Source organism: Triturus cristatus, chromosome 11 (assembly GCF_964204655.1).
Source record: "Triturus cristatus chromosome 11, aTriCri1.1, whole genome shotgun sequence".
Lineage (NCBI taxonomy): Eukaryota > Metazoa > Chordata > Amphibia > Caudata > Salamandridae > Triturus > Triturus cristatus.
Genome location: NC_140594.1, coordinates 1,124,118,325 through 1,124,142,081, shown reverse-complemented (window position 1 = coordinate 1,124,142,081; position 23,757 = coordinate 1,124,118,325). Strand labels below are relative to the sequence as shown.

The window sequence follows — 23,757 nt, the reverse complement described above, 5'->3', positions numbered from 1 at the left end:
TGGAGCACTGTATTGTAACTACAGCGCATCCATGGCGTCGTTAGGGCATTTGCGGCAGGCGCAAGGAATCTGGCACAGCAATGCCGATGCGTCAGTTCTTGTAAATATGCCCCTTAGTTCCTTACCATGGTAGTTGTTGAAACTGAGTAGATGGCAGCCATTGCTATAGTCAAAATCTGCTTCGCACTACTTGTCGGCACACCTGCAATAATTAAACAACTCTATATTACAACATCTGAATGTTGGGAGCTACTTTGAATACATTGGAGTGGTGGAGGAAAAATAAAGGCGGGTGCATGCCTTCTGCTGCCATATGGCAGTGTTTGCCTTCCTGTGTGCCCCTGTGCACTTTATGATGATGGATTCAACCCAGATCTGTGACTGGGGGTGAGTGTTTGAAAAGTTTCAGCGCTCCGTCCACCATCTCCTTGTGTTTGCTTTGTTCGCCCTAATTTGGCAGGGTATGCCCAGATTTGGGTCCCTTGCTCACTTTGCCACTGGATTCAAGCTAGCTTGGCTGATGAGTGGTGTTACCCCGAAACTGGTCCCAGGATGCTTGTTTCTGGTCCAGGGAAGATCTGGCTTGGCAGTTCGGGCTGGACGGTTCCCATGAGGCACAAGGTCAAGACTGATTTGCATATAGCTGTGTCTGAACTGGGGTAGCAAAGTGAGCTAAAGAATGATGATGGATTCAACCCAGATCTGTGACTGGGAGTGAGTGTCTGAAAAGTTTCTGCGATCTGTCCATCATCTCCTTGTGTTTGCTTTGTTCGCCCTAAGTTGGCAGGGTATGCCCAGATGTGGGTCCCTTGCTCACTTTGCCACTGGCACTATCTTTTGCCTTCACTTGCACCTCGGATGTTGGGGTCCTTCTGAACCATCAGCTGATGGACAATAAATGGCCTCTTCCTTTCAACAAGATGGTGCAAACCATTTCACATGCACTACAGAGTATATTTTGTGCTTTTTAAGTAACTTCTTGAGTTGGGCGGGCATGGCTTCTGTACATCCCACACTCCACAGGAATGCTACCAGCTGTCCTCTTCCAGGTGTAAGATCCGCCCTACAAACTGCCCCACTGGACAGACATGCAGAGGCCTGCGGCACCGCTGGCTCCTTTCAGAGCAGATGCTGAATTTCCTCTGTGTTATCCAGTGACAGAGACCGAAATGTGCCTTAAAATAAACTCCCCGCTTAGAGTTGGATCCTAATGTCAGGACCCCGGCTGGGAGCCCAGCATCACAGCACCTGACTGAGTTATTTCACGGTGTGCCCTCCGAAGCTTCCTAGTGCAAGGAAGACCTCTGTGGTGAGAGAGCTGCGTCACAGCTACGTTGACAAAGTCCTCGGCGCCAGGTGATAAGGCGCGTGTGTGTTTGCGGGGACAGTAGTGGTGAAGAGGGCAGGCTCCTGCGCGTGCAGCGGGCCTCTGGGTCATCGCTTTATGGAGGTCCAAAGGTGATGCAGGAAGGGATCACAAGGAACTATTTATCAGCGTGAAGGACCCGAGAGCTCTCTAGTCTCACGCCTTCCTCCGCCTCTGCCGCTTGTGAAGCGCCATGAAGCTGCTGGTGCTAGCTGGGCTGCTCCTCTGGGCGCGCGCGCCGGGCTCACACGCCCTGGCTCAAGTCCCAGGTAAACGTTATGTTTCTCTTTACTTTCCAGCTCCCGTATTACGCAGGGCTGGCTTCAGGGCGGTGTGACCGGTGCCGCCGCACCTGGCGCTGACTTTGGTGGGGGGCGCTGTGTTTAAAAATAACTTTTGCTTTAAAAGCATATGACGTTCCTTGGGCATCCAGCAGCTTTCAGGCAACAATAAAAATGTCAAGATAACTCTGGTGATTCTTGTGAAAGATTTGAGTTTTGTCTGGTGGCAGTTTGGAATCACCCTAAAGTAGAGTAAAATGTAAACAAGCATTTGCAATGCAATAGGTCTCGCATTTGCGAGAGTTAGAGCTATTGGTGTAGTAAATGGTAATGTCTTTTACCTATGTGTTTTTGTTTGAAGTGTTGTGAATGTCTGTGGTGTAGAGTGGAAATATGTGGGTTGGATTGAAATTGTTAGTTGTGGAATTGTGTGGGGTGGTATTGTGTGGTGTGTAGTGTATTTATGTTGTAGAATTATGTGGCATGGTGAATAGATAGGGGTGAGAGGTGCAGAGAATAGATAGACAGGAAGACAGAGAGGGCTAGGTAGTTTGTGCACAAAGTGGTGAATGAACACCAGACAGAGGAGCAGAAAGAATGTGTGAGAAAGAGAGGAAGAAGGGGAGAACAGGTCGCAGGCACATAAAGAGGGAGCACGTATATATGCAGAAGGCACCCCAAGAGGAGGAGGAGAGCGTGGGATTGGGGGATGAAAACCTTGACAAGACACGGGAAAGATATTGTGCTCGAAGACCTTAAGTGAACCACATGAGAGGGGCGTAAAGAGTGCTTGAGCGAGTGAAAGAGAGTGGTGAGAGATGGCATGAGAGAAAGAGTGAGAGAGGGACATGTGGAAGGGGCACGGGGGGGGGGAGGCGAAAGTTGAGCTAGTGCACAGCCTGAGGAGGTACAGGAAGGCAGCATGTATGAGCAGGCTGTATACAAAGGCGATAGAGAGTGAGGGAGGGATGAGAGGGGGCAGTGGGATTGGTTTGGGGAGTGTGAGAGAGAGATGAGAAGGGCAGTGGGTGTGTTGTGGAGAGATGATAGGTTTGGTGGGAGTGCGAGGAAGAGATGGGTTGCATTGGAATTGTTTGTAGTGGATTTTGTGTGGTATGGAATTGTGTGGTGTGGAGTTGTGGAAATATTTGGCATGGTGCGCTGTAGAATTATGTGGATAGTAATTAAATCGCATTAAGTGTAATTGAATGATGTAAAGCTAGATTGTGAGTTATGGAGTTAGTTATGTGGGATGGTATTGTCTGCTGAGTCTTGACATGTTGTGGAGTTGAATTATGTGGTGCGCTGTGAAATTCTGTGGCAAGATGTGGAAAACTGTGTTGTGGATTGGAGGTATACGGTGTGTATATTGCCTGAAATCCATTTTGTAACGTGTGCTGTACCCTAAATTATGCATCTTACATGTCTGACGTCTGATGTTGTCTACACATAGGAATTTGTGCTGGAGGATGTATAGCGAGTACAAATGCTACGCTAGGCACTGCTGGCTTACTTTTGTGCCATCGTGCGCAGCTAAATACCATGCAGAACATAAATAATTATTGAGAGGACAAAGAAGCCTTCAAATGGGATTACTCCACTTCCAAAAAATATATACTGGCATCATGAAATGTGTTTCCAAAGAGTGGCATCGATGTTCACCTCATCCGCTCTACAAATGTAGGTGTAAGCAGTGCTCACCCTCTGTCCCGGTGGCACACAATGTGTTGAGAGGCAGGATAGTGCAAAATTAGACACGCATCCGGTGTAATGCAAGTAAGGGCCTAGGGACGCTTGCTGACACACCCAGTGCTTGTAAGTATATCAGCAGTCTGCACCCTCCTACATTTATGCAGCTGTTGTGGCTGTATGTATACTCCCAACCAGTGCAGTGTTGGGATGGTGTACACTCAGGCGCCTACTTAGTATGAACAGAACTTAGTCTGTACACACTGACTGACATACGCCTGCTGTTTGGAATTTTTTTGACTGTCTACACACCCGTACTGTGAGCAAAACGTCTGGCTATGTTCACACGCTTACAGACACACACCCAGTGTGTGCATGTCTCATAGACACACAGTGTGCACAGAGCTAGAGAGGTGTTAACTGTTAACTCACAAATACAAATCTAGTTTGTGCCAGTGTCGAGGCTGTATGCACTCTCACGTTCTCAAACCCAGTGCATGCAGGTATTCTGAATGGGTGCAAATCAAGCGCCCAGTGTGCCCCGCAATGGCAGGTATAACACCTTGTGTTCTACACAGTTATACACACATTATTCACAGAGGGCTGGAGAGGCGGTAACTCACAAGCACAAACTGATTTGTGCCAGTGTCGTGACTCTATGCACCATCATGTTCGCACACCCACTGTATGCGGTTATTGTGACAAATCAAACACCCACTGTGCACTGGCAAGGGCAGGTACACCCACAGTGCCAGCATGTTTCCTGCTAGTGTAAACACTTGGGGCAGCGGCAAAACATTACTAGCCACACAGAAATTGTACACACAAAGCACTCTGAGAAAGCTGCCTCTCCTAAAACCTTGTAAATCAGTGTACTTGCATAATAATTTGCATATGGCTTGAATTTATAATTACACTGAACACGCTAATTATTGCAGCAGAGAGAGTGGGCAGGATGCAGGGCTTCTGTTTAGAGTGCTTCTGTGACGAGTCTTTGCAGCTGAGAGAAGAGGGCCAGAGGTTAGGCAAATTTGTGTTTTATTTCGGGTGCGAATGCAGCGTGACTAAACCTGCAATGTCACCATACTCTTTGACAACCGCACAAACAAAACACAAAAGCAATCTGAATATTGGAACCAGTCTTTCGGGTGTTGTGTACAACTACTCTCTGTCACTTAGAGTCTTAGAGGATCGAGGATCTTACTGTCGACGACTCCACAATGAACATTTTCAGAAAACAAGAACTTTTTTTTTTTAATTCAACCACTAGATGGCAGAACGTACACACCACGCGTAAATCTGTATTTTCAGTTTCAATAAGTATTGTTTTTGGAAAGTTATTTATTTTGTTTCCCAAGTGCTAGAACGACTGTGTATCCTGCAGGTCAGTGACCCTAACTCTTTGTGTATTTATGTACCGCGTGGTGTCTATGTCCGTTTACCAATGAAACCCTCTTCAAGGCCCTCTGGACTAGGGCCCCTCTCCGCCTTCCAAAACTAGAGAGGAGACGCCATGCGCGTGCCCATCGTCTGTCCGGGTGCGCACAAGGTTTGTTTCCCTTCGTGCCCCAAAGCGACGACAATAGAGTCTCGCCTAGCGATGTAGCTGCGCTGCATTCGCTAGGCGAGACCTAGAAATGTAAATCTGTATTTGTAAAGTGCAAACTACTCATGCTTACGGGTCTCAAGGCGCTGGGGGCCGTCGTGGAAATGAAGTGAGCTATTGCCCAGAGTCACATGGTGCTGAGCTGAGCTGCCACCGGAGCCAGGCATTGAACCGTGAACCCTGTGCTACGAAGTCAGCTGCCCTGGCCACTGTACCACACCTCTGGAGGGTTAATGTGCCTGCTGCAAAGAACGTTCACCATACAGATCACAGAAGTGAGTGTCAGTGAACTATGAATAGCGCTTAAAAAAATGAAATGTAGGTTAGGGGCTATGGAGAGATGAAGGGCGCTGTTGAACGGAGGAAGTGAAGGAATCTTTGAAGAAGGAGGGTATTTGGGGAGGGGTGCCATAAAAAAGGTTGTCGCACCGGGCGCCACCAGTGCTAAAGCCGGTCCTGGTTTTATGTCTTCTGGATTCAGTGATAACCCAAACTTGTTCAGGGTCAGCTGGTACTGCTCGTTGGCAGCTACATGCAGGAGACTCCCTCGACCAATAGCATGGGTGAGCCTGGCCGGACCTGGTTTCGACCCTCACCTAAGTCCCCTGTCTATATTATTGGAATGAGGGAAGCGCTCCAGGTAAACACCTCTCTTGCCCGAGAGGGCTACCACATAGCTTTGATTCTGTTCCTTCTGATAATTCTTACTTTTGAAAGATTTCCTGTGCATTCTGCCATATTTTCAGATCCCTATTAAGTCCAATATCCAAATGTTTTCAGTTTTTTCAAAAACAAAATTGCTTCTATGATTATTTTGGGTCGGCTCTCATCTCTACAGTGTCGCAAGGCGATTTCACCTTTTCTGCTGAGTGTACTTAATAGAAGTGGATAATGTAGACATTTCTTTACTTTCAAATGCAAATAATATGGCAAATCAGCGAATTCCATTTTTATTACATTTTTTGTAAATGTACTTCGAAATCAGTTTGCTGCTTTTTCTTAATTTTTAAGGGTTTTTTCGTGGCCTTCTAATTTGTTTCCTTAATACTTCTATTACTGATTAAATTAATTAAAAAGCAGCATGCGTTGCATATGTTTTCACTTTCCAGGATCCATTTACCCCATTTTGCTTTGGCATAAAATATTTTCTGCATTGTGCACTGGAGTAAGATCCTTTTGGTCCATTCTGTATTATGCACGAAGCATAAGTGGTATCAATAGATGCCTTCCGTCTGTTTTTTTGCTTCATTGCTAAGTTTCTGTAACATGGCCGCTGAGTTCTCTTCAGCACAGCCAGTACCCTAGCCAACATACAAGCACCGCTGCTAGCTTTACGACATATTCTCAGAATGTACACGTTTTGTATATTTGTGTATATTGATTTAGTATTATATGTACATACTCTACAACAATGACGTCAATACAAGGCATTCTGTGAAGTGTGGAAATCACTGATTAAGGGTTGCGGTCAGAAAAATGTGTAAAGTTAGCTTTTACCACTCTCATGACGTTTTTACTTACACTCCCCATCTTAACGTTGCTGTGAAACAGTAGGGTCGCAAACATGCTTTTCCTATTCATTTTTCCATAGGAAATTTAGAGTCAGCAGTAGCCAAACCGCGGAACAGATTTAAACCAAACTTGACAGAAAGCTAAAACTTGGCACAGAAAGTGTGCTTTTTGTGATTTGGTGTAAATCCATTCAGTAGTTTTTGAGCAATTAATGCTAAAACAAATTGTATATTTCATGCCTCAAACGGTCAATGGGGCCAACAGATCTTATGCTTGGATCTGATTGGCTTCCACCATATCAACAAGGATGTGGCGGCAGCCATCTTAGGACTGGGGACTCAGCCATGGGGTAGGGTAGGGATACATCCACCCCCTATTACTGGTGGTGGGGTTCCAGAGAGGACCTTGCCTGAGGCCATAAACAATCTTAGTAGAAAATGTAATCCCAAATTTGCGAGGAAATAAATAAGTGCAGGCCTGCGCTATGATTAAAAAAAGCCTGCGGTTGCCAGGGTCTGGGAGTGGTGCAAAATATTGGGTTGGGGAGGGGGTGTTTGTCCCTCCTCCCTGAGCCTCTGGGAGTCCCAGGAACCCTATCCCAAGGGGCTGAATTATAGCAATGAAGGGGCAAGGTGCATAGCTGTCCCCCTTCCAGAGCCTAATAGACCTCAGGAACCTCATTCCCTGGAGCCCAATTTCTCGAAAAAGGGGAGGGAAAGTGCGTGGCTCCTTCCCCGAGTCTTGATAAGCCCCAGTCTCCATTCCCCTGGGTCGAAAACCTCAAAAAAAGAGAAGGGAGGCACATGGCCTCCCTCGCTGAGTCTTAATAGGCCTCCTGGGGATCCCATCCACTGGAGCCTCATCTGGGGCCTGGGGTTGGCTGCCAGTGGGGTTGGACGCAGGGCCTGGCTGCAGGCCAGGCCCTGCCGCCACCAACCCATCTCTGGAAATGGCCACAGGCCGTGTGTGGTGGGGGTTTGGCTTTACTTATGGTAATCTAATATTGCTTTACGTTAAAACACCCATTGAAATTCACTGAAAAAAACAAAGGTTAAAATAGTGATATAGTTTGGTGAAAATTTCAGTGACAATGTAATGCTTTAAGAAAAAGTAAAAACCACTAAAATTCACCAGTTCTAGGTATCTCTAGTCGCTATAACTCATGCCCTGAGGTACCCATGTCCTAACTTGACATAATTGCTGACAAGACTGTGCATGGCAGGGGCGCGAGTTATAGTTAGTTACAAGGAATAACTAGAATTGGTGAATTTCAGTGTTTTTTTGTAGTTTTAAATGCGACATTGTCACAGAAATTTTCACCCAATATTGCGTTGCTTTAGCTTTTGTTTTTTTAGTGAAAAAAATACACACACATATATACACACACACATATACACACACACACACACACACACACACACACACACACACACACACATATATATATATACATATATAAATATATATATACATTCACACACACACAAATATATGTACATGCTAAGGCTCCCGTTATAACACTTGTGGCCCTGTGGGGGTGTAGCATGCCAGCTTTACAAATTTAATCCCCTCCAACAAATTCAAGGCTTCCACTCAGGAAGGAAGCAGTTCACCATCAATGTTGTTTTCTTTAGTGTAACAGCCAGATGATGAGGTTTGGCCATGACGGCCTTGATCACATGACATGCATTTTTCCCACTCCCTTCTTATAGTTACAGACATATCAGAAGGACAAACATCTCATCCGTAGGTGGCCATTTTGGAGTAGTCACCCTAAGCCTAAGGTCATAGGAATAAATACTGCATGTTCACTAGAGTTCCATTCACTGTGGTATACTCTGGAAATGCCAGAATTATCAATCGATTCTCAAAAGGCACTGTATGTTTATACCATGGCATGACATCAGGACAAATTTTGAAAAATCAATTCCGGAAATAACTTACATAGTGTAGTGTCCATAGTGGTAGAACCAAATGTGTAGATCATATCAGCAACATGCTCTCTGACATGATTGCCGTCAATCTCAAATATCATTCACACACAGGGTTCTCGGAAATTCACATAGGAATGACAAGTCAAAATCACGTCTCGACAGGTACTGTGAGTCTATAACATGGAATAATATCAGAAAAAATCAATAATATACATGAAGACATAGAGTAATGCCCACGTTACGGAAAGGTTCTAGACACAAACAGGATAATGTACACCTCGGTATAGGAAACCAAGCCCCAGTGGCCAACGAAAAGGTCCTAATGGCGATCAACCAGAAGGCCTAGTCATTGGCGCCCTAAGATACATTGCACCAGCGCAGCCTAATATAGTCTGGGCCGTGGCATGAAAGTAGAACTTTACTCAAGAAATTGTTTTTGCTTGGATTGGTGTGATTTTTTATAGTTGTTATAAATTAGCATTAAAAAAAAGTGTGTCAGTGCAAGGATGAAAGGTTTAAATTATAAGAGATATCTGGACTCTTAATTTGCTGATCTTCTGCACATTCACCAATCCACAAGTTTTCATGGATCCAATTACAAAACACTGTGGCATACAATTGGACTGTGGATTCACGAATTGGGCTGCAGATTTGCGAAGTCTCCTTGCTCTGATTGGCTGGCTGTCAGACTTTTTTTTATTTCTCCCAACATGATGTACCAATATAGGGCAGTCTCTGAAAAAATGGCCTATAAGGCTAAGTTGGCTGAATACAAATCTGTTATCAATTAAGAAAAATTGTGTTTCTGCACCAATAAACTTGCTGCAGCTAAATCATCTAAAAATCTTTTCAAATTAATTAGCCATCATACTGTTCCCTCCATCCCACAGTGCATAGAAAATCGTATGTCTAAATTGTTTTCATTCCAAAGTGGTGGACATATACAAAGACTCGGAGCTCAATTACTCCAATCTCTTTCACCCCTTCCATGTTCATGACGACCTCAGCTCGTCATGAGTCACTGTGGAGCTGTGCTCATGACGAGCTGAGCTCGTCATAACGGCTGCGGCCCGCCCACGAGCGATAAATTCCCCGCCTGTGTGGGAGAATTAATCAGTGGGCAGGGCCGTGACGAGCTCAGCTCGTCATGAGCACAGCTCCACTGTGAGTCATGATGAGCTGAGCTCGTCACGAGCACAGCGGTGCCGCAGCCCCCCCTGCACCGTGGGGGAATTACCCCCGCAGGGAAGGGGTTAACGTTTCAAATACAGAGCCGCAGATACCACCTGTATGGCAATGTAACCAGCCCATTTTAGATAACTCCTCAGCAAGCCTTCCACGGTTTACTTTGCTTCCACACATCAGACAGAATGTTTGCTTAACATCAAATCAGGCTCTCCATTAGACTCCTGTCCCCCCAATATTTTACAACTAAGGAGCCAAAAGTATTGTCGTCCGCCTCGTGGCAACTACCAATAATGTCATTACATCTGGATGGTTTCCATCAATACAGAAAAACGCAGTAGTTAAGCTGTTGCTTAAAAAAGCCAATTTGGACCCCGGAGAGCCCAAAACTAACTGCCCCATCTCCTTGTTACCTGTGCCCACTAAAATTCTTGAGAAACATCTGAATTCTCAAATAATTAATTACCTTGAACAATTTCAATTCCTTGAGGGCTCCCAATGTGGATTCAGGAGCAACCATGGGACAGAGACAGCATTAGTATCCACTGTCAATAACATCCGTTCCATGGTGGACGCGGGGGAGATGGCAGCGTCCTAGATTCTGAACTCAAACTTCTGGCTTCTTTTCTCAAAGATAGATCTCAGATGACAATGGTTGAACAGTACTATTCGGACTCCAGAATGTTGCCTTGTGGGGTGCCGCAGGGCTCTTACTTGAGCCCCACCCATTTAAATGTGTATGTCTCACCACTAGCACAAGCTGTTAGATCTTTTGGGCCTCAAGCATCGTCCTATGCTGATGACACCCAAATCATCGTGTCCATCTCAAAGGACCTTAATGCGACTGCCTCTAATTTTAAAACTTGTATGCAGGCAGTTGCCATTTGGATGGGGAGAAATTATCTACTTTTGAATGGGGACAAGACGGAGGTCCTGATTTTTGGGGGGGCAACTCTCCATATGGTCCAATCTATTGTAGGCACACAGATTAGCGGCATTACCTATTCCAACTGACTCGGCAAAAAACCTTGGAGTAATGATTGACACAAAATTATCCTTTAACTCGCAGGTGAACAGGACTGTTTCCACCTGGTCTTGGATAATTAAATCCCTGAGAAAAGTGTTTCCTTTTTCCCCCATTCAGGCACAAAAACATTGACTTTGGTACTTGTTATGTCATGCTATTATAAAGCACTTTATCTTGACATTAACAAGGCTGTTCTTGCGAAACTGCAGCTAGTCCAGAATGCAGTGGCCAGACTTATTCTTGAAATCCCTAAATCTCAGTCAGTCTCTGTAGGGATTCACAAACTCCATTGGTTTCATGTTACCTATCGAATTACCTTTAAGGCTCTTTGCTTGGTCCACAGCGCCCTCAATAACAGAGGGCCTCAACAACTCAGGGACTTATTTCACCACTACACCCCCTCCCCCCCCCCCCCCCCCCCACCCCCAGACAGCTTCGGTCCTGAGGAAAATATCTTTTAAAGACACTTAGGTTCAAAAGATCAAGATGGGGAGGCAGAGCCTTCTCAGTGGCGGCCTCCACATTGTGTAACTCTCTTCCTCCATCAGTTTCTAGCCTTCAATCTCACGCCTCATTTTTTAAGGCATTAAAGACCAGGCAGTTCACTTCTTAAAAGCCATTAGTGAGCCTTTCCCACTTCTCTTCTCCAGCAGACTGTCTTGCTAATGGTGCCTTGAGGCCTTCTGGCATTTATTGCGCTCTATAAATCCTTTTTCATTTCATTCCTTCAGTAATACTAGTCGGTTGAGTGACATTTGAGGAGACAGTATGCTGGTTGAGTGGTGTGATCTCTAAATATCCACTTACCATGAGATAGCCCTATAGTTTGAGCCCCTGCTGTGGAGAATCTTTCATAAAATGGAGGTCTCGTCTGGACTAAATGTTGGTAGGTCCTGCTCTGCGTTTTATCCATTGAAGGCTACATGAGTATTACTATATTTCTAATCCCTTCACTCAGAGACCGATTGCAGTTTCTGGACAATTATATTGTAGAAAGTTATATTACACTGAGATAAAATTTTGGACCACTCGTGGTTAAGTGTCACTTAATGTATCACGCAAAGGCGCCCTGACAAATGCCACACTTAAGTAAATTGAAATCTTGCCGGCTATGCACAACACAAATGCTGGACTGGCCTCTTTTCGAAAGATCTCAAAGTCCTGCCCAAAATTCTTCCTGTTTCTCTGTCTTCTTTTCCTCCTCATTCTATGCTATTCTCTGGCCCACGCCACGTGTGCCATGCAAGATCCTGCAAGACCTGTACAAGGGACCCAGAAACCAGCCCCGGTGTGCTCTCTCCTGCCCCTCTATACAGAATGTGCTCGGAAGGGGCAGTTAGCGCTTTACGACCCTCCATAAGAAGTATGAAAATCAATTGGCTGGTGGAGTATTGTCACATCACATAATTCAGAGTTGTAAAACAGTTGCAAGCTACTACTGCCCCTTAGAGGCCTCTCTCTCAGCAATGAGATTGGCCATTACTATATGCACATTCCAGGGCATGTTTTAATAATATGTGAACTTTATATCAATTCTGGACTCAGCATCATCTGACCACAGTCTCCTCAGACCTAAGTCACATAGACAACTCCATGTAGTTGGTCTGGAGAAGGGACGCAAGAAGTCGATTATGTCACATTTCTGAACACAGGACTGGCTTACAATTGAAATGTTATTCCCCATGCCTCACTTTTGTAACCATCACCCTCTTTCTTTTTGCGGTCTCCATTAGCCGAGGAAGCCACAGCAGCCTACTGGAACAAGAAAGCAGACCGTGCCATCCAGGCAGCACTAAAGCTGGAGCCGATCATACACCGGGCGAAGAACCTCATCCTTTTCCTTGGAGATGGTGAGTAGTGAATGATTGGTGGGCTGGGGAGGTGGGGTGTCCTCCACTCTGGTTGAGACAATTAGCTGTGAGTAGTGATTGGAGAGCTGGGGAGGTGAGGTGTCCGCCACACTGGCTGAGACAATCAGCCGTGAGTAGTGATTGGAGAGCTGGGGAGGTAGGGTGTCCTCCACACTGGCTGAGACAATCAGCCGTGAGTAGTGATTGGAGAGCCGGGGAGGTAGGGTGTCCTCCACACTGGCTGAGACAATCAGCCGTGAGTAGTGATTGGAGGGCTGTAGAGGTGGGTGTCCTTCACACTGGCTGAAACAATCAGCCAGGAGTAGTGATTGGAGGGCTGGAGAGGTGGGTGTCCTTCACACTGGCTGAGACAATCAGCCAGGAGTAGTGATTGGAGGGCTGGGGAGGTGGGTGTCCTTCACACTGGCTGAGACAATCAGCCGTGAGTAGTGATTGGAGGGCTGGAGAGTGGGGTGTCCTTCACACTGGCTGAGACAATCAGCCTACTATGCAAATGACATCTGATCAAAAGCTATTGACTTAAGGTAGAATCCTGTTCCAAAAGAAAAACTCCATAAGTTAATGATAGATTTATTGGAATTTATTTTAGAGAAATATTAATTATGTATTGAAATACAATGCTTGCAGTAGTTGCTACTGTCATTAGACACATCACTTGTTTCTCTTGAGCCACTCGCCGGGAAATTTAGTTGATAGATATAGGGCTAAGAAACTTAATTTCTCTCACAAAATGTCTCGTGAGATCAGCATAGGAGACAAAGGGCTACACTGATGAGAACAGACTGCAGCCTCATTCATAAAAAGTGGAATGCAAGCATTGATATGTTGAAACATACGGTGAATATCACGTGACCGAGCTCCCAGTAGGTACACTGCCTCTAACCCTGAGTGACTGCAAGGGGCTGTCACCTCCGCAAGCTTTCCCCTCATCACTTGAATGCCTCCAAGCATCATTTCTGCTGAGGCAGACTTTGGACATATATTGGAGGGACAGTAAAAATGTTATGACTCCTCTTAATACAGAAAAAACAAAGCTGCAGGACATATAGATAATGGAAGTGGTTGTGAAGGTGGAAATAAAAGGTAGATATAGCAGTTCCATGCTGATCACTCACCAGAGCAATGCCTGGAGTCCGACTGTACTCTCGATTATTGAGTACAAGAATATGACGACACGCTCTGATCGCGGGCAAAGTACTGAGGGACTGAATTTCGAAAGGTAAGTGCTACGGGGAAGTGTGGATTTACTATTCCTAACTCAACATCTATGTACGCTGAAGATATATATCATCAAGGTACATAGATGTGGAGTTAGGTATAGAAAATCTATACATACAAACCTATCAATATTTTTCCGACTATATTAGTAGGGGTGAGTGGAACTCGCGGAGTTTCACTTTTGCGGAATTCCGTGGAGTTACCTAAAAACTCCACGAGATTCTGCTGAGTTCCGTGAGCAGCGGAATTTGGTATGATTGCACTATTTATGCTCAATTTTAGGCCCGGAAGATTGTCACCAAACTGTACAATCAGCGGGAACGGCGTGTCAGAGGACGCTTCTTTTTTCTGCAGCTCGAGAAGATTTTCTACTCGAGTGGCAGCTTTCATAACGCGAATGGCCTCTTTCTGAAGCGAGTGGTAGTGACCTCTCACGACCGCCTTTGTTTTAAAATCTTGCCACGAAGCTGTCTAGCTCTTGATTTTCCAGCTCGTCAACTTAACGATGGCGAGCCGCGTGTGAGAAAACCTCTGCCACATGTTGCTTGGTGGAGTTTTTCCGAACTCGAGCGCAGAGGTGGCAAAACTCTGTGGATTCCGCCGGAGGAGCAGAGTTTACCGCCCACCCTAGATATTAGTACCCAATGATATACTGGATATTCAGAAGATACACCCAAGTTTGCTAAAAACAGATTCATTCAATAGAAACCAGTATGGCCTCATGAGCTTCATAGTAAAACTATAAGCTTGATTTTGACCATGGAAGAAAGAAATGAATTAGAGAGTTAAGAGGGGGTTTAGTGAGCCTGGACTAAAGATAGGGGCTTGTACGAGATAAAAAAGAGTGCATCGTCCTAACAGAAGAGTGCTCTAATTTCCCGGTAAGTACTATATCAGTTCAGGATAGAACAGCCCTTCCAAGAAATTAGATAAAAATGTGTTATCACCACATAGACTTCCCCATTAATTTGTGGGGAGGACAGGGCTGACTGATGGGCAATGTAAGTAAACCCAATTATTCTTTGTAGGGAGTAGATACTGTACAAACACTGATTTGTCTCTGGGGTGAGGTACTGCTAGTGTGGGTGGAGAGCGTGAGAGTGAAAGGCATTTCTACCTTCTTGTTAAATGGGATACGTTTGCCCAATCACTGTGATGTTTGAAGATGCCCACATGTCTTCTCTTTCTTGAGAGGTGGACATTATGACCATCAGAAGCTTCCCACTTTGGGTGGGACACCGCTGGTTGCTCGGCTGTGTCTTTTTGGGCAGGAATTTCCATGCCTGTATGTGGCAGTTCTTTTGCCCACTTCAGAACAGCTTGCAGATGTGATGTTGTTTTGTGTAGCCTTTTCAAGAAAAAAAAACAGGCCCACCAGTAGAGGTCCCCTTAAGAGGATGCAAAAATAAAGCTAGAGGCAAGTCTGCACAAGGCTTTGATCTTTCAGGGTTTGAACTTCTGCTTCAGAACTTAATGTCTCAATTCAGAATTAGGGGTGTTTTTTGCAGACTGCCCTGCAAATCTGGGTTCACATTTTTTAGAGACATAGACCACCTGTTAGGATATAGGTTATAACATCACCAGTTTGTGGACTCTCCTGTGGGCCAGCACGTTTGTGGCACGTAGGCATTCAGTGAGATGAATCTAAATTCAGAACCATCCTGCAAAGTTTAGAAGCCACAAGTTGTTGTTTCTCATCTTTGTTCCTAATGATTATTTATGTCAAAAAAAAAATGTAACAAAAATCTGAAGTTTGGTGAAACAGGAATTGCTCTGCACATTTTTTTTAAAGCTGGTAAAATACGACTTACATTAAAAAACATTTTTAACGTCAATCTAATGTTATGTGACGGATCCTAGTGCTTATGTGTGGTTCCTATTCTCATAAAAAGCGCCCTGCCACCTTTGGGCCCTGTTCGCGCGGTATAAGGCCGCAAGTAAATAAAAACAATTCCACAGTCTCAATTTCAATCCTAGAATTTTTAATTCACCTACCATCTGCTCACTCTCCTGGATACAGGGGACACGAGGTACAGTAGGCCCTAATTTAAGGATGGAAAGGATGTAATAACATTAGTTTTCAACTCTTTTCTGTTTGTTCAACGCCAGCCGAATATTGCTTTCTTTACCTTGGAAGAGGACATGTGTGGAGGGAGCACTGCTGTTTCAAGATTTTTTGTTCAGATGCTTCTTTCAGCAGGGGCTGTACAGCATGGGCATAAGGGGCTTATGCAATACATTGCTCCCACCCCGGCAACACCTGTGCACCTTAACAGCCTTGCTTTATTGCATGAATATGGATTTTTAATAGTTGGGCAATGGAAGGGCCCGAGTTTCCTTGCAGTTACAAGCCACATCTGTTTGCCCTTCACTCTGCAGGAACCCTGACTGGCTCACTTGCTCCAAAGTCAGATACAAAGAGTCATCCTCCTGTTATATGTTCAGGAAGGTGAGCCCTGGACCCATCGCAGGGTACATCGGATCATCTCGCTTTTCCTGGCACCATCACGAGGCACATCTGGAAATCTCACAACCCCTGGAGCCTTCAGGGGGAATGCACCTCTGTGCATCTTGCTTCCCTGGCACCTCTACGGGCTACATCAGTACATCTAAGTTCCTTAGGAGTCATCACAGGACACATCTGTACTTCTCACATCCGTGGTACCATCACAGGGGACATCTGTACTCCTCGCAACCGTGGTACCATCATAGGGGACGTCTGTACTTCTCGCATCCGTGGTACCATCACAGAGCACATCTGTATATCTCACTTCCACAGGAGCCATCACAGAGCACATCTATACCTCTCCTTTACCTTACATCATCACTGGATGCATTTGAACATCTCACATCCCCAGGGGACATTGCAGAGCACATCTGTACACCTCACGTTCCCAACAGTCATCAGGGACCACATTTGTACATTTCACTTCCAATGGGCTATCCCTGGGTACATCTCACCTCCCCTGGCGCCATCATAAAGCATATCTGTACATCTCGCTTTCCCATAAGGCATCATGGAGCACATCTCTACATCTCGCTTCCAGAGGGGTGCATCTGTACATCACTCTTTGCATGGAGACATCACTTGGTTCATCTCTACATCTTGGTTCTAATGGACTCAACTATGGATAAATCTTGACATCTCGCTACCCTTGGGCCATCACGCGATACATCTGTACATCTTCCTTCCAACGGACAATCCCCCGTGAGCCAGCACAGGGCACATCTATAAATCTCACCTCTAGTGTACCACCTCTAGGTCCATCTCCACATCTCCCTTCACCTAGACCCACCCTGGGTACATCTGCACATCTCACTTCCCTTGGAGCCCTCATAGGGCACATGTGTACATCTTGCGGACTCTGCCTGGCTCAACAGCTTCCTTTGGATTTCCAACACCTCACAAGAGCTATGACAGTCAATACACGTTTAAAAGTTGTCAGAATTGAATGCCAGTATTACAGGTGCATACATTCCAGAAAAACTAGAATAATCCTGTAGAGAATTTCAAAGATGATGATTCACTTGTCTTTTTAGATCGACACCTACCAGACAGCACAGCTCTCTGGTTTGCTAAAGACATTTTGGGGACATTCAGAAACCTTCCCTCAGAATGCGTTCCGCCCATTGCATACCATTGGCTCTGTGGTTTGTAACTCAGTTTCTGGCTTTCTATTTGCTGGCTTTATTTGTTTTAGGCTGCCCAGAGTGAGTTTGACCCTCCCAAGGAGCAAAGCCTTTTCACATCATCCCCCTTGTATTTTTCCACGAGTGCTCCTTTCTGTAAACAGGACTGTAAATCTTGTTCTTATCTCGTCACATTTGCTTTGCATCAAAGACAGAGGTCAGATTTCAGGCTCGGTCTTCCGAGGGATCTTGGTGTTTACTTTCCTTTCCCAGACTTCAAAGTGAGAAAATTGATGGGACAATCTTGCTGCATACTATGGGGTAGGAAAGGTTTTTTTTTTCTAGCACACAAGAACATTGAAATGAACATTGCAAGTATTTCAGAATATATCAGAATTATGAATGCACAAACAAAGCACATTTTTTATTAATTCTGAAGTGTTTTGGAAAAAAAAATATATTTGTTTTCATAATCAAGTTTATTGATTTTTAAAACAAACCACAAATTTACATTGGCAGCAAACCAAGTACAGTGTCTGGATAGTATACAACCGCAAGGAAAATGACAGAGACCTGTAAGTCATTCATTAGAATAGAGTCTTGCGCAGGGTTCTCATGATACATATGAACACACACACCCCTCAGGACAGTAGACTGAACCATTTACCCCAAATCTTTTCGAATAGTTCAGGGTAGCCCCGGGCTTCAAAGAGGGGTTCCTCTTGAGTTCTGCACCAGTCTACCCCCTGTCTCCACCTCCGTACAGTAGGGGACTTGGCATGAGACCAGAGTGCCGCAATGTCACGCTTCGCCACCGCCACTGCAGTCCCAAGGAAGCGCTTGTCGGCCCGAGAGCCATCCAGGCCATCAAACACACCAAGAATCAGATGTAATGGGTCGTGGGGAACCGTCCACCCCAGGGCCTGTGTAAGTTCCAGTTCCACACCCGCCCAGAATGATGCAAGGACAGGGCATTGCCAGACCATGTGGTGAAAATCGGCTGGAGCGTGATTGCATCGTATACAGGTTGGGGTGGGCCGCAGTTGGGCTCTATATAGATGTGCAGGGGTTAGGTGTGCCATGTGTAAATAATGGAGTTGGATTAGACGTAGTTTGGAGGATGTCATCAAGGTCTTGGGGGCCATGAGAGCGTCCCTCCAGTCCGCATCCTCAAAGGGGCCCAGCCAACCCTCCCAGCGGGCGCACGCAGTGAATCTAGGGTTGCAGGGCCGTTGTTAACTAGAGAGCGGTAAATCCGCAACACCCCCCACTACCTAGGTTCCCCATCATCACTTGGGCTTCAAGGGGACTAAATTCAGGGAGGGAGGTGGGAGACACAATGTGCACCTTGAGGGCATGCCCAAGCTGTAGGTATTTATAAGATTGGGAGGAATGGAGGCAGTAGCGCTGCTGCAAATCTGCGAAGATTCTGAAGTGGTCCCCAACCCACATTTCCCCAAGAAGCAAGATCCCAATGTGGTCCCAATGATGGAAGTCCCGGAGAGTCGAGGCCTCCCGCAGCCAGGTGCCATGCCACAGGGGTGTATGTTGGGTAAGTTTCCCATCCCATTTCGTGTGGCGGGGGGCAGTGCGCCAAGCCAGTAGGACTGTCCTAGTGATGGGGGGGGGGGGGGGACTTGTGGTATGGGGGCCCCATACAAGTAGGCTTGGAGCTGTAGAAAGTCAATCGATCGGAGCTCAACCCGGTACGCCAGATCGGACCAGCTGCCGGCGAACCAGTCATGAACCACGATGAGTCTTGTGGAAAAAAATATTTTAATAACAAATAATACACAAGGAGATGCCATTTCCACACATTATCATTTGTGTGCTGTACAGTTTTATTAGCAAAACTGAATGTTTGTGTAAATGTAATGGGTATTTCGATTGAAAATGTGTTATATGTAATGGCAGTACGCTACCACACCATGTATACTCCATTTTATGCCACTTTGCACCACTCTACACCACTGCACTCTTTGCCACTGCACTCAGCGCCACACCAGTCTAGGCTACTCCAAACTACTCTGCACAACTCCACTCTAGGCCACTCCAATCTTCTCTGCACCACTTCAGTTTACACTACTCTGCGCCACTGCACTCTGCACCACTGCAGTCTACTCCACTCTCGACCACTTCGCTCTATGCCACTGCACTCTACCCCAGTTCACTCTATGCCTCGCTACTCTACGCCAATGCACTCCACGCCACTCTACTCTTCACCACTTCACTCTTCACCACTGTACTCTAAACCACTCCACTCCCATCATTCTAGTTTAGCCCGCTCAAATCTACTCTGCACAACTCCGCTCTGCTCTAGGGGTGGGCAATAAATTCCGCTCCGCTGGTGAAATTCTTAGAGTTTTGTCTACTCCCCATTACGCTTCATGAGCTACTCACCAATGTTACGTTGGTGAGCAAGATTTGGCATCCCCTAGCTTGATTTTTGGCGCTAGGATGGCATCAATCCAGATTTTCCCAACGTGGACAGTTGTGGCAGGTTGCAACCGTTTGGGTGAGAAAGCTGCCAGTCATGTAGAACATGTACTTTGAGTGGCAACAAAGAAGCAGCATCCTCTAGCGCTCCGCGCGGTGCCGCTCATGCTTATTTTGAAGTGCAGAACAAGCTCCAGGTGCTAAAAATCTGCACAAGCAGCGCAATTTACCGATTTTCACCCACTTGCACAACTCTGCTGAATCTCGCAGAGATTGTTTGTAACTCCCCAGAATTTTGCAGAGTGAAACCCTGTGAGTTCTGTCCACCCCCTACTCTACGCCACTACATGCCACTATGCAATATTGCACTCTGCTGTATTTCAGTCTATGCCAATACACTCTACACCTAGGCATATTACCCTGAAACACTTTACTCCCCTGCACTGTACGCGGATCCACAGTAGGTCACTCTAATCCATTCTGCACCACAGCACTCCATGCCACAGACCCCTGCACCATTTTCTCTGCACCATTACACTCTACATCACTGCACTCTATCCTGCACCACTTCAATCTACTCTGAAACAATCCACTCTACGCCACTGCACTCTACATCACTCTACTCCACTCCAACCTATGCCACTGAACTCTACGCCATTCTGCTCCACTCGACTCTGTCACTGCACTCTATGCCACTGCACTCTATGCCACTGCACTCTACGCCACTGCACTCTACGCCACTGCACTCTATGCCACTGCACTCTATGCCACGGCACTCTACGCCACGGCACTCTACGCCACGGCACTCTACGCCACAGCACTCTACGCCACGGCACTCTACGACACGGCACTCTACGCCACGGCACTCTACGCCACGGCACTCTACGCAACGGCACTCTACGCAACGGCACTCTACGCAACTGCACTCTACGCAACTGCACTCTGTTCCACTGCACTCTATTACCATCACTAGAGGTCACTGCACTCTACGTCACTGCACTCAATGCCACTTTACTCTACACCACTGCACTGTGTCCCACTGCACTCTGTTCCACTGCATTGGAGGCCACTGCACTGTGCACCACTGCACATTCTACATCACTGCACTCAGTGCCACTGCACTCTACTCTGTGCCACTGTACTCTAAGCCACTCTATGCAAATGAACTCTAAGGCACTATATTCTACTCTGCGCCACACTATTCGGCAGCACTGTACTCAACTCCTCTCTACTCCGCTCTTCATCACTGCACTCTATGCCACTACACTCTGCTATGCAATACTATGAACTATGACACTGCACTCTACGCCTCTGCACTCTATGCCATTATACTCTGCAACACTCAATACCAATACACTCTACACCAGTCCACTCTACTCTACTCTGCTGTGCACCACTCTACACGACACCACTCTATGCCACTCCAATACACCACACTCTATGCCACTCCACTCTATAGCACTCTGCTCTTCACCGTTCACCTCTATGACACTCCACGCCACCCCCCTCTACGCCACAAACATTTACCCATGCTGAGCAGAAGCCACGCTGGTTTACAACATGGCTAAAACACATTGGCGATGCCAATACCTCTTGCATAGGCTAGACCTATTAACTTTGCCAATGCTTATTGAGTTATGTTGTGTTATATGTTATGTTTCAGAGTTATATAGTGCTTCAACTTAGACCTTGAAAAGAGGCATCATGGCGCTGTTGACACTGTGCCGTGCTCCTATTTTATAGGCTCAATTGTTCACCATTAGAGGAACATTATTAATTTTTGTTTTTAATTTTCTTTAGGACTCTTAGCATTCTGCAAAAGGTAGAATATGTTTTGAGACCATGTGAAGAGAGTATATATTAGAAATCATTAACACATTGAAATTCCAAACAAGTCACAGATAAGGAGCTTCGTATGGAATAGTCTATACAATAAACGTAAATGAATAAACTCTGTGCGATGCCAACTACTGATAACCCGCCTTATATCTTGTCATAAAGTAACGGGTGCCCCTGTGACCTTTGTCTAGACATGAGCCGTTGAAGAATCGGGTCCCCTTTGTTATTTGTCATTCGGGTACCCAGGCTGCAAACGACCTGAGCAGGAGAAGAGTCGAATCTGAGATTTTCAAGAGCATCTGGTCCAGTGTACAATTTAGGGCCAAGTTTATGATGGACAGTGGTCCCATCCAATCAGACTCTGCAATCTTAAAATAGTCACCATTGCATGCCCATTGCTAGCTCGATCTAGTTCTGGAAGGCCGTGCACCCTGATTTCTAGATTTGCATGGCCTAGTCCAAAACACCCCATACCAGTGTGTAATTCGGTGCTTGGTTCAGTGCAGGCCTGGGGTAATAACTCAATAAAGGGTCCTCTAGGCACTACTTTTGTTTTTTTGTGGGTGCCACGTGCACCTTTTCAAAGTATTAAAAAATATGTACTCCAAGATGAGCATGGACGTCGCTGTCATTAACCACATAAGCTGCCTTCACGTTAGTAAAGAGGCAGGCTTGCTCTGAATTAAAAATATATAAATACATTTTGCAGGATGAGCAAGGGGCCTGGAAAGCAGAGGCCTGGGACATAGTGCCCTCTTTCACCCACCCCATCCTTGTGAGAGCCCTGGGTAATTGTCTGCACTTTAGAAATAGCTACATGGTTCCCGCTCGGCTTCTATTACTCAATCTTTATTTTATCTATATCACAAACTCTATCCTTCTCCTCTTTCTCTGTCACGTTTCTTAGCCTCTTCTGATTCTAAATGTTGGACACGTGGTACCCCTAATGCTGATCTTCTTCATCTCTTCTTTTTCTGTCCTGTTGTTTCTACATTCTGGGGAAAAATGTGGCCATACTTTACTCGCATTTTTACACTTTCTGTTCCTTACTCTATACCTCTTCTCTTTTTAGGTAGTCTTTCTGATTCTTTAGACCTTCCTTTACACTCACATGGTCTTTTCGATCTCATGCTTGCTCTCGCATTCCAACACATATCTTCTAACTGGAAGTCCCTTACTAATCTCTCAGTACAAGGTTGGTGGAACACTTTGTCACTTTCACAGACTGGATGTTGCCTTTGCCTCCTCCTGCAAACCTATCCGTAATACTGATCTTTTCTGGTTGCCTCTCACTTCATACCTGGATCGATTGACCCTGGAAAAATCTCCACTTATCAACTCAGAAAATTTCAAACCTCCTTGAAGGATTCCCACTCTCTTCTTCTTGTCATTTTTTACAGGTTTCTTATGTTATTTCTTTTTTATGCTGATCATTTTGTATTATTCATTTATATCATTTGTTTATATGCCGTACTTAATCTTTAATGTTCATATTTTGCTCTGTTATTTCCTATTCCCCTCCCCCTTATTCCTCCCTTTTTCTCCTTTCCTTTATCTTTAAATCCTCATAAAATGCTTTCTGTCTTTTTAATATTTGATATTAGCACTGTCAATGTTCTATATTATATTTAAACGTGTTTTATGCTTCTGCTGATATCTTTACATGTCAACAATTTCTTCAATAAAGCTTCTCAAACATAAAAAAAAAGAAATAGCTACATGGACAGTCATATAAGGCTGACATCCCCTCTCAGGGCGTGGGGTGGTTTTCTGATAGTTCTTGCAGCGGAAGCAGAGTAAAGGTAAACTTTTGGTATGAGTAGGGGGCGGGGCACCACTTTCAATGGAGGAAAATCATTGGTTGTAGGAGTGGGAAGTTTGGCTGCAAATCTTAGAATGGAGTGTGGTGCTGAGATTGTGATTGAGGTCAAAGTTTCTGCACTCCAATTCGAGACAACACCGCCATACTTGTCAACGGGGGGGGGGGGGCATGGGGATGTGGTGCAGTGGCCAGAGCTGCCCTCTCGGGAGCTGGGGGTCCGGGTTTGAGTCTCAGCGTCGGTGCAACATCCTGTGATTCTGGCCAAATCCCCTAATCTCCCCGTGCCCATGGACAGCGCCTGGATACCCTCGCGGGTGATAAACTGTGCTTTATAAATCTAC

At 45.7% G+C, this 23,757-nt stretch overlaps 1 protein-coding gene across 1 annotated transcript in view; it reads left to right on the top strand.

Moving 5' to 3' along the window:
• The first annotated feature begins 1,358 nt into the window (after positions 1-1,358).
• The window catches only part of LOC146786166 (intestinal-type alkaline phosphatase-like), a 131,339-nt gene continuing 108,940 nt past the window's right edge, over positions 1,359-23,757 (top strand). Inside the window, exons 1-2 of the mRNA XM_085635694.1 lie at positions 1,359-1,635; positions 12,334-12,450. Of these exons, the coding sequence (XP_085491820.1) occupies positions 1,560-1,635; positions 12,334-12,450 (193 nt within the window). The 5' untranslated portion in view covers positions 1,359-1,559. The remainder of the gene's footprint in view (positions 1,636-12,333; positions 12,451-23,757) is intronic.